The 16301-nt window shown below is 46.4% G+C and overlaps 1 protein-coding gene across 1 annotated transcript in view; it reads left to right on the plus strand.

The window, feature by feature from the left end:
- The window catches only part of TMEM132C (transmembrane protein 132C), a 333376-nt gene that overhangs the window by 295977 nt on the left and 21098 nt on the right, over positions 1-16301 (plus strand). The window contains 1 exon segment of the mRNA XM_012809019.2: positions 5142-5285. Within this exon segment, the coding sequence (XP_012664473.2) occupies positions 5142-5285 (144 nt within the window).

The following is a 16301-nucleotide window of genomic DNA, read 5'->3' on the forward strand; positions in this document are numbered from 1 at the left end:
AAAGCTGGTGATGAACTCCAGCCAGTCTTTAAGACAAATGAAGGTGATCAGTATGTAGATATGGTTCTAAATAGAGATAAATGGTCCAGCCATTCAGATGGGGAAACATCAGGAAAACATAATGCTGAGAGAAAAAAAGGAGGTTGATGAAAGTACAATGTGATATATTCATATCAACTATAGAAAACGTGTTTGCATAAAACATAAAAGCAGGTGACGATGCCATATTTTCTTTCATAGACAGGGATATGTGGCAAAAATGTAAACTCACAAACCAGAAAGATATACAATTCCCAGCAGTGGTTGCCTCTGGGGAGGGAAATCGAGGGCTAGGACTATAGAAAATGACAGGAGATTTCAAAGTTAGCAATCACATTTTCTCTCTTTCGTAAAAGAAAAAAAAATTCTGATTACAAGTACCAAACTGCTGATGTTAATACATTTTATGTGTGTTTAGTTGTTGGCTACATGTTTGACTTTTTTTGTATTTGATTTTTTTTTTTATCCCTCCCCCTTCCGGGCCCCAGTTTTCAGAGAAAAAGGAGATTCAAGTGAAGAAATCTGGCTTCCCTCCACCCACCAATTGCCTGATATGAGACACTTCACACGGATGCTTAATAGCTGCCCTTTGAGTCAACTTGGACTTCGTTCCAAGTTTGTGACAGGCAATCTATAAACATTATCTGATTTAATCTTCGCAACAACCCTAATTATTCCTTGAGTTCACAGTCAAAGAAACAGACGCTTGGAGAATTTAAATAATAGCAAGAAAAGGGCAGAGCCAGGAGTGAAGGCAATGCCGTCTCAGGTCCTCACTCGCCCTACTGAGCAGCCGTGGCTGAGTATGGGTCCTGCTGTCCTGGACTGAACACTGAAGCCACCTGCAGGCCATGCTCCTGGACGAGCCTGTGAACCCAAGTGTGCCTGGGTGCCCTCACTTGTCACCTGGGGGTACCCAGACTGCCTGACTCATAGTAGCAAGTCTGCAGTAGTGATGAAAATATTTAGCCACCCCTAGCAGGTACCAAGAGCTCCTGAAATGTGATTGGTTTGGAATTTTTTTTTAATCATTTTATTAACTGCTACCTCTTCTTGAAACCCAGACACATGAATTGAGGGCTAACATCTCGTCTCTGAGCTTCACGTGTGTTTTCAGGATAGGTCAACTGCAGTTGGCTTGTCTAAGGCCATGCAGCAAGCCCAGAGTCCAAACCAATGTTTGAGCCAGGCCATGGCCTTCCGTGGCCTTCTGTGGGCTTCTTATGGCAAAATGCACCACTTTAGAGTATACAATTCAGTAGTAGTTCTTAGTATCTGCAAGGCTGTGCAGCATCACTGCTATAGAATTCCAAATATTTTCATCACCATAAAAAGAAGCCTTATCTCCAGGAAGCAGCCCCTTTCTCCCCTTGCCCTCCCCCAGCCCATGGCCAACATTAATCCAGCTTCTGTCTCTTTGGTTTGTCCCTTCTGGACATGTCCTGTGGCTGGACTTGTACGATATGTAGCCCTGGTGTCTGGCTTGTTTTCACATAGTGTAACGTTTTTATGACCCATCCACGTTGCAGCACGTCTTCATTCTTTTTGATGGCCAAATAGTATTTCCTTGTGTGAATATAATGCATTTCCTCACTCTCTTATACTCTGCAAAAGGGCCCTTGGGGGATATTCACAGTGGGGGCATTTTACACCCACCCATGGGTTAAATCCCCCATCTTTCGGGCCAGTCGAATTTCCCTAACATAGTTTTATTCTGTTCACATGCCCAAGTCTTTTGAACATTCCAGAAGTGATTATGTGCTCTTTATTTATTTAAAAATTAAAAACACAATTTACCCTGAAGATGGCCAAACCAATTTACATTTATGAGGGCAAATCAAACAACAAAGCGTGAGTTCTCAGAAGCCTCCAGCTTTTGTCAAATTTGAAATGATGGTGATTTAAAGTACCCTATATTATTGATTCTTTTCAGCAAAACAGAACCGTTCTCTGATTTATGATGAAGGGGGGTGGAGGGAGAGAGAACAGACTAAAAGGAGAGAAGAAACACTTAGTAATACAAAAAGGATCTGAGCAGCCATTGTGACTTTGACGTGTTCTGTGAGGCCCAGATGGTGTTGATAAGCTTTCCCTGATACCTGCTGTGGGCAACAGGAATCCTACACCCCTGTGCTTTCAGGAAGAGGGCTGCTTTCTGCAATGCTGCACTTTTCACAGCCCAGATGGGGCCGAGTAGGAAGGCAGACAGCAGGGTGAACCTTCCCCAGAGCGGAGCTAAGCCACAGAATAAAGGGAGGCGGCACCTGCTGCCTGCCAACCCGTGCACCATGTGTATTCTTCTTGGTCCAGCTGGGGTTGGGGTACGTTTCAAGAAAACAATACAATTTTGTGTGCTTAAGTAAGGTACTGGGCATACCACTGTTAATGGTCCTCAACCAAAAAGGTATTTGGGAGATGCAACCAGCCACATAGAATTCTGTGCCAATTATGTCAGTATCACACACACATGTACATTCATACGTATGTATACACGTGCGTGTGCACACACACATTTTTAATTCTTTGCCTTCTCCACACACTAAATCTTGGACTTGGACTTCCCGACCTCCAGAACCATGAGAAATGAATTTCTGCTGTTTAAAAGCCACTCGGTCTGCATTATTTTGTTACAGCAGCCTGAATGTGCTGAGACAGATGTCTAGGATTGGACAGTCAGAAGGATAGTTAGAGATGATTCAACCCAAACACTCATATATAAAATGAGGAGATGAAGAAGATTCCAAGTGATGCAATCAGGGTTATACAGAAAGTTAATAACAAAGGACCGAATTCGGGATTCTGGACTTCCAGTGCCCAGCAAGCAACAGACTCCAAAATTATTTGTCAGGACAATGATTTTTAAATATAGAGAACTTCCTTCATGTGTCATAGCCAGTTTGTCCTGGAGGCCAAAGTCTCCTTTTTTCACTTGTTATTCCCAGACTATTAATTCTCTGCTCCTGAAATTAATATTAGTGAGTGAAAAATATGTCCCACCAGTCTTACTTTTAGTGGAATACAATTTAGGGATAGGGAGTGTTAGGTGTGTGTGTACATTTGCAGCAACCATTAGAAAACTAATCACCATTCATCCATGAGGGAGTGTGCTGCCTTAATGAAGCCATTAGCCAAAGACCATTCTGAGAGAGAAAATGTAAAGCCCGAACTCCGAGCACATTACCTGTAATGAACCTGCAAATGGACTTGGGGAATTTCTGCGGTATTCTTAGCATCTGTAATGGCCATTGTGCAAGCTGCCCAGATTGTGGTCCAGCACCAGGAATCCTGTGGACCCGGGAGAAGACACGGCAGAGGGTCATTTAACTGCCGGCTGGTGTGCAGGCATGAGAGAGGAGCCGAGACTCTGCTTGTGACTAATAACTCTTTCAGCTGTGCTCTTGTTTAATGTAAAAGGTCACTTTCGTGTCAATTGCTTCCCTGGAGAAAGAACAGAGAAAATCTCTTTCCTTGCATCTCCTGTTCCAAACTGGAGCAGTATTTCTGGAGAGAGGCTTTGGAAGAAATTGGCCCAAAGGTAAAAAGTGCCGATAGGAGTCCCAAAGCCAGAGGACCTTTTTCACTTTCATCTGGTCATAAAGGGTAGGATTACAAAAGGGCAAGCGGGGAGTATCCTACATACCCCAAAAGGAGGTATTTTCTTCATCGCTTTGCAAATCACAAAGTGGATGAGAGGTGCGATGCTAATAGTTCTGCGTGCAGGAAATGTGAGCAGGGATGTTCCCAGGGCTGTGCTGGCGTGAGCTCCCACAGAGCAGCAGAGGAAGGCAGTTGGCTTTGCTTAAGTCTTTGCTTAAAATCGAAGCCCCTGTGGTGTGGTATCTGTTGCCAAAGTGCCGTCATTATGGGCCTTCGGAGATGAGAATTACCTGCCTCATCTGGTGGCCTTTGCAGCAGCCATGCTGTTACTATTACTGTTGTTGTTGTTTGCCTGCCTGGAATCTCTGCATTCAATCTTCCAGTAACATGATCCTATTTTTAAAATCTATCCTTTTCCTCCTGGAATCAGTCTTGATGGTCTTGTTGGTGAGAGTGCCCTTTTCTTCCTCTGGGTAAGGGCCCAAATCAGGCCAATCGCGTCCTTCCTCTAAACAATACATCTCACGGGGAGCAACTTGAGAATGGAAATGGTTGGAGACATGTGCACCACCCTGCTCCGGAGACTCTGCCCTTTCATTCCTGCTTCCTGTCACTTTGAAGATATCTGGCCTCTGCAGAGCCTCATTCAGCATTTCCTTTGATTCTGTCAGCAACCCAGGATCAACCCAACAAGCATCAGTACTAGTTTCCTAACACTGCTCTGACAAATTAGCGCGAATTCGTTATCCAGCGGTTCAGGAGGCCAGAGACTGAAATGGGTCTTCTGGGGCCAGTTGAGGTGCTGGCAAGGCTGCATCCTGCTGGAAGCTCTAGGAGAAAAGTCTGCTTCTTGCCTTTTGCAGAGGCCAGAGGCCATTCCCGTGTCTGTTCATGGCTGCACCACTCTAACTGCTGCCTCTCCCTTCTCTTCCTCTGACCCTCATGGCGTCCTCTTGCAGAGATCTTAAGATTACACTGGGCCACCCCGGATAACCCAGGATAATCTTCCTATCATCCCAAGAACATTAATTTAATTATAATTGCAAAGTGATGCTACCAGGTCAGGTAGCATGTTCATAGGTCCTGGAGACTGAACCCCTTTTGCAGGAGCCTGAGGGAGGATGTCATTCAACCTACCATGGGACCATCTTGCTCAGGGTGCCCAGAGAGACTTTCTGTTCCTCTATCCCTGACCGCCAACACTACCTAATGTGGTACTTCTGCCTGGTCTCTGCTATGGAGAAAAAGAATAGACGCTTTCTAATTGTTGATGGAAACTAGGAAGACGATCATAAATAAACTAAACGTAAACTGTTGAACATTCTTAAGAAATTGTCCCCCAAAGAAGGGCCCTTTTGCCCAAGTTTCTAAGGTAAATGTGACTGTGTGTCGTGTCTAAACAAGAACATCCTGGTGTTTACCTTGGGAAGTTCCTGTAGAATTGTCTGGTACCCAACAGAATTGAGAATCCCCATTGATTCAGGCATGTCTGGTTCTCTTGGCAGGACACTGAAATTCTGAACACTGCCATCCTCACGGGAAAGACAGTGGCCATGCCCATCAAGGTGGTCTCTGTGGAAGAGAACAGTGCAGTCACAGACATCTCAGAGTCGGTGGAGTGCAAGTCCACAGACGAGGACGTCATCAAAGTAAGTAATTCCACAACAAGTGGATGGAGCTGGCGGGAACCTGTGGGCATCCCATCCACTCAGGAAGTTTACACTGAAGGTTCCTTTATACAGAGGCTTGCGGACAACTTACTTCCGGCTGGTTCTCCAAATGTTCCGTTTCTCTCTCTTTATTTCGGCATCATGCCTATCTAGTTGGGTTTTATTTACTTTCTTTTCTCTTTCTTTTGTTCCTTATTTATTAAAAAATAAACAAAAATTGTTTATATTTGTCACATACAACACATCGTTTGGATATACATGTACATTGCGGAATGGCTAAATTGAGCTATGACATTGAACGTGTGCATTACCTCACGTGTGGATCATTTTTTCTGGTGAGGATTCTTAAAAGCTACTCTCTTAACAACCTTCAAGAATATAATCTATCGGTTTTAACTGATGTCTCCATATTGCATAATAGATCTCCAGATCTATTATGAACGAACGTATTCCTCTTATCTAACTGAAATTTTCTACCCTTTGCCGACATCTGCACAACCTTCCCCCCACCCAGCCGCTGGTGACCACTTTTCCATTCTCTGCTTTTATAAATTCAACTGCATGCTATTCCACATGTAAGTAAAAGCATGAAGTATTTATCTCTCTGTGCCTGGCTTATTTCACTTAATGTAACATCCTCTAGGTTCATTCTGTGTTGTCCCAGATAACAGGATTTTCTTACTCGTAAGGTGGCCTGGTCCTCCATTGTGTATATACATCACATTTTCTTTCTCCGCTCCTCTGATGATGCACCCCCAGTTAGGCTTTCGGCCTGCAGTAGGAGCTAAGCAGGTGACTTAAATCAGTGGAGGCCTAAATTGGAGGTGCCCTACTCTACCTGGACGAGAAGCCAAGACTCTCTTCGTTGCCTTTCCCAGCAAGGAAATTGCTACAACCAATTGTGGTCATGAATAAATGTGAGTGCGGCCTCACTGTGTCTTCAAACGAGATGAAAAACTGAGTTGTATGTTAAAACCACCTTCGTTTTCACTGTCAGCAACCAATTATAATTTTTTTAATGGACAAAGAATTAAAAATAAGACACATCTGCAGAGTGGGTCAGCCCACGAGGCAACTCTTTAAAACCTCTCATCAGGAGCAGAAAGTGGCACATTAGGAGCCAGGGGCCAAATCTAGCGCACTGCCTGCTTCGTAAATGAAGTTTCACTGGCACGCAGCCACTCAAATTTATTTCCATAACGTCTGCGCTGCTTTTGTGCTACAACAAGAGAATTGAGTAGTTGATAGAAACCATATGGCTCAGAAAACCCGAAATATTTGCCACGTTTCCCTTCCCAGAACAGGAGAGCAATTCTGTCCTAAGTTCCGGAGGAAAGAACTGTAATTCCTGGTCTTTCCCACCTTTGTCATGGGATTGTACCCACAATGTTTGCTTAAGGAATAAGACAGTGCAAGGACTTTTTCAAGCTATAAATTATGCATTCAGTCTTTCTCTGTGTTTTTGTAATCTCTGGAAATGTGCCTAAAAAAAATAATAAAGTTCCCATGAAAGCATCTAGATAATGACTTTTTCCCCCTTCAAATAGAATCTGACAGTCTTTCTTCTGGTATTGAAAGCTCCATGTCTGAGTAGATGAGAACCTTACCAACTGCCGAGGGGAAGGAAGGGTATGGAAAAATACCTCCTTACACACCCCACCCCAGGCCCGGACAAGGAGCAGACTGCCAGGCTAGTATGCTCAGTGCCTCCTGGGAGGGCGAGAGTCACCCTAGATTATTAGGACAATACTTGGGGGCAGTGAAAAGTCCCAACAACCTCCACATATTAGGACAATTTTCTGGCTATTGGAGACAGTGTCTCACGGAAGGGGTTTTCTTTTCTAATTCACCCCAGAGTAAGATACAGGCTAGTGGAGGCCTTAAATCTGGAGTTCTGGGAGAAAAGACCCTCCCACAGATCCACAGATCCTGGGAGGAAGAGGGGTGGCATTCTGAGCCACACTGTTGGATGGAAGCACAGCATGAGCCACACAGGTAATTTTATAGCCACATTCAGGAACATTTTTTAAAAAGTGAATTTAATTTTAATAATGTATTATGTTTAACCCATTATATTAAAATAGTATCATTTCCAGATTATGAATATAAAAATTACTAAGGTCATAGTTTACTTTTATGTTTACACTAAGTCATTGAAATTCAGTGTATATTTACACTTACAGTTCCTAAATAGAGAAAAGCCCCATTTCAAGTGCCTCGTAGCCACATGTGGCTTATGGTGACAATACTGAACAGCACAGTTCCTGGCTGGTCATTGGCCTTTTTTCCTTCCTTTTCTTTTTTTTTTTTTGAATCTTGCTCTGTCACCTAGGCTAGAATACAGTAGTGCAATCGTAGCTCAAGCCGTCCTCCTCTCTTAGCATGCTGAGTAACTGGGACTATAAGCACCTGCCACCACACCCAGCTAATTTTTCTATTTTTAGTAGAAATGAGGTCTCACTCTTGCTCAGGCTGATCTCTAACTCAAGGGATTCGACATCCTGGAGTGGAGGGATTACAGGCCTGTGCCAGCGTGCCCACCAGTCATTGGCCTTTATTCCTAATTTATAAGTCCCCTAAAAGCCAGCACCCTCAATAAATACGACCCTTGAAAGGCTACCTCCAGCCCTGATAACATTCCTGGAGACAAAGAAACTGCCTTTTAACCTACAAAAACCAAAAGAGAAACAAAAGCCAAAAATAGATTTTATCACAATTGTATGCGCAGCACCTCTTAGCTATTCTTAGATGACTTTGACACGGAATAGTACTAATATCTCCAGGAATATGATTGATATCTTCAAGCAAACAAATATATTCAAACTGAAAATTACCTCCCAAAACAAATCCAGAGATGATGCACCTGGGCTGTCGACAGAACAACATGGAATTGTGAGTCAGCAGACTGGGTGCAGGGGTGTGAGCGGATGGGCTGGGCATACAGGAGCAGCACCCCTAAGGCCCTGGCTTGGCTTATGGGTCTGGGTCTCATTGGATCATTGGCACCTGCAGGGCTAGTTAGGCACAGGTCAGCATGACATGGAGAGAAGAGAAGGACAGGGTGCTGACGTCTAATCAGAACCTGATCTGCAGCAGGCTCGCGGGGGTTGGAATCTAGGCAGTTCGGGGTCTTCAGAATGTTGAAGGCTCTGGGGTTTCATCCTAGTGGAAGCTGGAAAACCACATTGTCTTAGTTTTATGGATGCTGGCAGAAGACACAGACTGCTGCGTCAGAGACAAAGGACAGCTACTCTTTCAGCATCTTTCTGCACCAGTTGTCTGAGCTCCAGTTTCACAGGGTTATGCCAAGGAGCCTCTGACACCTACAATGCACAGATTGTATTCCTTTATGCATCCCTGCCTAGTCCTTCCTCTCCCCAATGGAGGGGCGTGTAGACAGTGAAGCCAGGCCACTGTGTGGTGTGAGGGCACCATAAGAGCCGAGCGTGCAGCCTACAGTGTATCTAGTAGACAGGTTAATGGGAGTCAGGGCATCTGAACAGGAGATGTCCGTGTCTGGGTCGATTCACATTTGAGAGATGAAGGAGCAACATATCACAGAAGGGCCATGACTTGCCCAACCACAGCACCGGGAACCATGACAAGAAGAAGAATATGCATATGGACAAGCACTTGGGTGGCCAGTCAGCTATCACAGAGTATCTAATCTGAATGTGTCCACATTCTGATGTCCTTGCAACAGGGATGTGTCTTGCAGTCAACAACATGGCACAAATTCCTACGGCAATGGTTTTCCTACTTGTGGTGTCTTAGATTCAACAATATCCAGTAGATATTGCCCACAAAACACATGAGATTCATTCAGCAGAGTATGAACTGATTTCTTGGTGCCATTCTAAGACTGGGATGCTGCAAAAAAGTAAAACAGATGTGGCCCCTGCCTCAGTCTAGCGATGGAGAAGGCCAATGCCAACAGGTGTTTAAGGATATTCCCGAGGCAATGAGGGAATGGACAGGGTGCTGAGCTAGGGAGCGGCTTGGGATGCAGGTTACTTTGGATGGGGTAGTCTCCAAAAAGGAGAGCCAGTTAGCAGGGCAAGGAGAGAGTGTGAGCACCTTCCCTGGACTGCACCCCCTGTGTGCACAGAGCTCCAGGCACACCCCTTGTCCTAACGAGGCTGCCACAGAAAACTCCAGCCCGAGTACCACAGTCCTGTCTGCACATTCTGCAGAAGTTCCTGCGGCCACAGGCTGCAAGGCACTGCCCACGGTGGGGTGGGGATGCTGAGACTTAAAGCATCATTAGAGAAAGTTCATCTATTGAATTTCCATCGCAGCCTGCCTGACCTCCGGGGCACGATTCCTGCTAATGGATCCCAGTGCAGAACTAAAAATAATGCATACGGGCAACTAGCGGCCCCAGCTTTTCCCCAGTGACTGGAGGTGCCTGCATTAGCTCCGGCATGCAGAGAGCAGCCTTGCTCAGCCAACAGCCTTATCGTTCCCCTGAGCGCGGGCTCCTGTCAGCACTAAACTTTCTATGTACCAAATTTACCATTGATTTTATAGGCTCTAAGTTCTTAAGAAGGAGAAGTTCTTTGGTAAGAGCCTTAAGTTTTAAAGTGTCTGCAGAATATATTTATTACCTCTTTGGGATCACATCCCTCCCCCAGTAGGAAGGTGAGCAGAAGAGGGTTTCCCATTTGTGCTTGTCATACCGGAGGAGAAGTGCTGGAAGGTCTTTATCCTCAAGGGCCATTTGGCTCTCAGATGAAAGAAAATTATAAAGAAAGCAAAGAAATTCCTAGAATCTGGAATTCCTGAGCCCGGCTGTTCCCCTTTCTGTATCTGGGATCCCCACTGTAACCTGAGGAAGCTCCTGCCTGCAGGGTTTTCTAGCACCTACCTGCCCTCCAACTGGGGTTCAAAGTATAGTTTAAATAGCGTGTTTAAGAGCCCACACTCTGCCAGTAACACGTCTCTCTTTGAGCCTCAGTTCCTTTGTCTGCCTAATGGGGAGATACTTGTGCTCCCTCCTGAGATTGTTATGTTTTAATGCAGTAAGACATGCAAAGCATGCAGGATGATGCCTTTGTGTTGGCTCCTCTTACCATGTGGCTAGACCTAAACCAGTGATTCTCTATGGGGTGGTCGTACCCCTAGGGGACATTTGGCAGTGACTAGAGGCATGTTTGGTTATCACACCTGGAGCAGGGCCTACTAGCATCTAGTAGGCAGAAACACAGGGTGCTGCTACCATCCTTCCAAGTCTGGGCTGCCCTCAAAGCAAAGAATTGTCCGACTCAGTGGTCAGGAGTGCTGAGGGTGGGAAGTCATGCCCACACTGAACAGACACCATGTGTCCTCAGTCTCCTGTGGAAGGATGCACACTCCCATGGAAGACCCCTCATATGGTGTCCTGGCCAGTGCCCTTGGAGTGAAACTGACTGAAGCTGGGTCTTTCTGGCATTGACCCTCTGAAGACAACCACTCTGAGTCTCAGTATCCTTTTCTTTAACACAGAGGTCAAAAGTGACAAATCCCATAGACAAAACCAGAGATTCAAAGAGAAAATTCACCTGAAATGCCTGTCACATGTCAGGTAACAGGCCCAACAGTGTCACCGCAGCCTAATAGTGTTAACACCACAGCCACAGTGTTAACTTAGCTCTCCTGACAGCAGAGAGCTGTTCAAAGCAGAGTTGTCCATGCTATATTAGCTGGTAAACGTGGGTCTTTATTCAATAACTGAAAGCCTAGGCTTGTATTAGACTGGTGTTGCTGTGATAATGCTGTGTAACAAAACAACCCCAAACTCAGCAACTCAACAACTTATAACAGCAAGGGCTGATTTCTCAGTCAAGGGGCTATGGGCCAGCTAGAGAAGTCTTACCTCAGGGTACTGGTTGGCTGGGCTGGGATCCAGGTTATTTGGGGTTCAGGTTGGTTCATATCTCATTTGGGTGCCCAGGGCAGTAGCATCTTAAGGACACCCTTCTCATGTCAGCTCACAGGAGCACCCATGGTGAAGCCAAACTCTGCAAGCACCTTTGGGGCCTCTGATCACATCACACCCACCAACATTCCACTTAATAGTCATGATTTCATGAGATCCTTACCACAAAGGTCAATGTAGTCATTCTTTTCCCAAATATTTGCTGAATACCTACCATGCTCTGCAGATACAGCAGCAGACCTCCGACACCTGGCTACTGCCTTCACAAGTGTATCTCCAACAGGGAAGATGGAAAATATATAAGTAAACAAAGAAGCAAATAAGAAGTGACATCATTCAAACACTGACAAGTGCTAGGACGACAGCCATAGGTAGTGGAATGGGAGACACTGGGTAGGCCTCATTTAAGACGGATGGTCAGGGAAGCATTTCTGAGGCAGCAACATTTGAGCTGAGACCTAAACGCCAAGAGCTTTAAAGGAGCTTCCTAAGCAGCAGGTGCAGTGAGTGCAAATACCTTGGAGTGTGAAGAAACTATCCATGTGCAAGGAACGGAGTGAAGGAGCCTGAGGAGTGAGGAGGAAAAGAGCAGAAGTCAAGATGGACAATTTGGGACAGGCCGGGTGGCCTATGGCCTTGGAGTCTGTGCTCAGAATGTGGCTCTACTCCAAGAGGAATAGGACACTGCAGGGTATTCTAGTTTGAATTTTAAGTGGATGACTCTAGAAGATATAAGGCAGGGACTAGTGTCATTCTTGTTTTACAAATGAGGAAACTGAGGCCCAGAGAGGCTGAGTGATTTGCACAAAGCCATGCAGCAGGTAAGTGGCAGAGCTGAGGTTCAAACCTAGGTCTACCCAATCACCAGGCCGAGTGGGCCCAGGCAAGTATGGGAGGGTGCTGCCCTCCTCATAGATCTTACCATTTACCCACATCTGTGTTGTCCAAGTTGGTAGCTGCTAACCTCATGTGGTTATTTAATTAGTCGCAACTAAATACAGTGAAATTTTAGTTCTGCCGATGCTGTAGCCACATTTCAAGTGCTCACTAGTCACATGTGGTTAGCACCTGCTGGGCTGGACAACACATAGGCCATTTCCATCATCACCGAAAGTTCTGTAGAAAGCACAAACCCCAGGCTTTTGACAGGTAGGAGCCATGCCACACCTCTCCTAGAAGAGGTTGGTGGTGAAACATAAATACCTGGAACTGGCCAGGAAAGATCAGGTTGTTCTGACCCCTCTGTCTTAAGCTGCAAAGAATATTCTGTTCTAATAAAAGACTTCTGCAAAAGACACGTCCATTTATTGATGAATCAGATTGTATTTAATCCAAGCAGGGCTCCATCTGGATTTGCCTAAATGGGAACAGTGGGTTATAAGCCCCAGGACCCTGCAGCTGGTCTTGCCTTGATGAATACTTCTGACCAGATCCATGAAGCACTGGGCAGCATCCAGACTGGGACCTGGGTATCTGCTTTGCCTCAGGGAAGACTTAGTTCTGGAAAATGGTTCTCCTCCTGTGTTTGCTTTTTCTCCCACCAGAACCCACAATGCCTGTCCCTGTTTGACCCCTCTGCTGAGATCAGTCTGAGGAGCAGGGCTTGGTCTTGGCAGTATTTTATGCCAGCTCATCTAGCTTTATCAAGGGGTGTGCTGTTGTCTGTCGGATGGTTGAAACCTTCAAATTGTTTTAACAAGTAAAGGGGGAAACTGTGTTTTTCTCAGTCAGAAATTGGCCACCAAGGGTTTGTGTGCACTATATACAGTGTGTCCAGTATGGTCTGGAGGCCAATTCTACAATGTGAATTTGGAGAAGACCTTGGTTCACTTTCAAGGATGGTTCAAGGGGGAACAGACTGCACCACAGAAGTGCATGTCTAAGTTCAGGCCAAGGAAGTCTTTGCTGGGAAATGAAATTTGAACTTGGTGGAGAATATAATTTGAGTACATTCATGAGGAAAAATGAACATTCATTCATTCAATGAACATCTCCTAAACCCCTATGTGCTATGTTCTGGCACTTGAAGCACTTACATTATAGTTAGTGACAAAGGAAATTCATAGAAAGATACTAATCAGGCAAAAAGAATGCAAGATTATTTCAGTTATGTGGGCCATGAAGATGGTAAATAGGGTGATGTGAAAGGGAGGGATGGAGCAAGAGCCACGGCATATAGACAAGGAGTAATCACAGCACAGGCTGGGGAACGGTCCTTGCCCTCAGGTCCCAGTGACCTTCACAGCAGTCCTACAGGTGGGCATCTGTTCATACCCAGGGACAGAGGAGAAAACTGAGGATAGAGAAGTTAAGTACTTTCTGAGAGCCAGTGAGTGGCAGGGCCAGGACCTGAGTGATAGTCTAGTCCTGAGTCCATGCCCAATACGGTATGTCCTAACTGGATGGATGGGTGGAGGGATGGAGATGGATAGACACGTGAGAGGTTGATAATAAGACAGGTGACAAAGAGGTCAGAGATTGGGAATGGATGGATGGATGGATGGATAATAGGTGGTGGAGGAAAGGAGTGATGATGGATCTGAATAGACAGATAGATGGATAATAAGACAATAAATAGCTTAGGGGATGATAGATAATGGATGGAGGGATGGATGGAGATGGATAGATAGATGATAGGTGGATAATAAGATAGGTGATAGCTAGGTGATGGGGGGAATGGTGGGTGGGAGGAGGGATGGATGGATGAATGGATAGATAATAGATAGGTGAGGGCAGGAGGGAGGAAAGAGGGATGGATGGGTGCCTGACAGTCTGTAGAGGCCAAGGGAAGTCTCTCTAATAAGATAACATTTTTTTTCCCAAGACCTAAATGGAGACCAGGCACCAGCCTTGTCACGTTCCAGGGACGAGTGTTTCTAGGCAGAGGGAATGGTATCTGCAAAGTCAGTAAGATGAGAATAAGGACCAATCCTCCAAATAAGGCTTGGGCAGAACACAGGAAGAGACCAGTGATTGGAAATGAGCCCGGGGGTGGGGGGTGGGGGTGAGGGGTGGGGGTGGGCAGAGAGCAGACCCTATGGGACTCTGTGAGCTACAGTGAGCAGTATGGATTTTATTCCAATTCCAAAGGAAAGTCATTTCAGGTTTATTTGCTTGGGAATGGGGTGCAGTAAGCTGGGACAAGGTTAAAGGGGGGACCACTGTGGGTCCAGCAAGAGCAGACACCTGGGCAGAGTCCTGAGTGGGGTGCGGAGCCAGGAGGAGGCTCCTTGTCTGAGCTCCCATCGTCCCCAAAAACAAGATGATGAGCCTGGTCCAGCCAGCCCTATGATAATAATGTGCTAGGCAGTAACATGTCAGCTTCTCAGCTCCCAGACTCCCGGAGTTTTCAGAATGAAAACATGTATCCCCACAGCCCTCAGAGCCTGTCCTGGGGCCCCCAGCACCTGCCTCCCTGTACACCTGTGTTTATCCACATGGTGGGATCATGTCCGTCCTTGCTGCCTGCCCAGCCTTCCCTTGTGATCACACCCCTGTGCCCCTCACCCGGATGACAGAGGGAGCGTCCAGGGGGCAGTGGCTTCTCTTTCTCAAGGAAGCTCTTCTGAGTCTAGAGGGTCAAAGAGAAGCCACGCCCAGCACAGGTGCCACCAGCCGGTTGGCTCAGTGCCCTGGATCCTGAGGCTTTAAGATCTCAAGGGCCGCCTCTAAGGAAAAGCAGACAGATGGTGCAGGGGTGAGCCTAGCTCGGGCAGTGAGAGAGAAATTATATGCACGCCGTGGTCAGTTCTGATGAAGGCTGCCATTCTGAAAGCCTCTCCACTCTCCCAGTCAAACCCCTCTGGGGATGATGCCTTTGACCAGCCTGGCCTTCCACAGACTCCCTGGTCCCTGACTAGACATGGGCTGCAGCATGCACCTGCTATGTGTGGCCACTGGGCTGATTCCTGTCCATGCAACTTTCCCTTCTCAGTCCCCCCGAACATCTCTGATGCTGCCCTACCCTACATGCCCCTGCCTACTTCCCTAACCTTGGATCACCAACCTTTCCTTTGTTTCCAGCACCAGTCAAACTCATTCCTACTTCCAAGCCCTCGCTCGGTGTGAAAGAAAGATCAAGTGGAGCTTTCCTGCAGCTGACACTCGCTTTTAAATCAAACTCTAACTCCTGCTGGCTGTGCAACCTTGACCCAGTTATTTGACTTCTCTGTTTCTCGGTTTCCTCATCTGCATAATGATTGTGTGAGGATGAAAAGAATCAATACACATAAACGTTTGGAACAAAAATTAGCATACAGCAGGCACTTAATAAATGTTAGCTCTTCATACAGATTCTCTCCTCCAGGAAGCCTCTTCCCTCAAATCTGCAGCCAGCAGGAGCCTTTCCCAGAGAGGTCTCTGCATTCACTCCGGGTCATGTTTTCTTGAGTTAGTTCTGTTATAGCGCCTATCACACACAGCCGCTTGTGTGTTTGTTATTGCCTGTCCCCACACCCTGAGAGGAGTCTGCTGGCTCTCTGGCTTCTGTGTGTCCACTGCCTAGAAATGCCACCTAGTAGGGCCAACTATGCATTTGCAGAAAGAAAGAATCCTTGTTTCACAGATGGAGAAAATGAATCTCAAAGGCTGAAGTACCTGGCGCCAGGCAGATGCCAGCCTGTGCTCCTAACCACGACTTTGGGAGCCTACCATGAGGCTCGTCCCTCTGTCAGACAATGTAGGAAGTGTAGCTGTTTTGGCCCCAGTACCCTTCCCCAGTGATGCACCTGTCACCCTGCCCCCAGCCCAGCAGCACTGCCCAAACCCCTGAGCAGACAGCAGTCCCCACCTGGAACGACAGGAAGTGTTGGCAGCATTTTGCGCTGTCATCGGGGTAAAGTGTGATTTATCATGGAACACATTTCTGCCCAGCCATCAGTGCAAAGGGGCGAGATGGAAAATCGCAGACACAGTCTTGGAAGTGCTGCTGAGCTGTGACTTTTCCCCACCATTGTCTTTTTCCTTCTCGTCTTGAGGCGTCAGGAAAGCAGCTATAATGCACTTTGTAATGGGAGAACTGCCGAAATTGCCCCCGAGACCTCCTGAGAATGCAAAACTTCAGCAGCGGCAGAGGGGAG

The sequence above is a fragment of the Otolemur garnettii genome, unplaced genomic scaffold (assembly GCF_000181295.1).
Source record: "Otolemur garnettii isolate 467f Iridium unplaced genomic scaffold, OtoGar3 scaffold00099, whole genome shotgun sequence".
Lineage (NCBI taxonomy): Eukaryota > Metazoa > Chordata > Mammalia > Primates > Galagidae > Otolemur > Otolemur garnettii.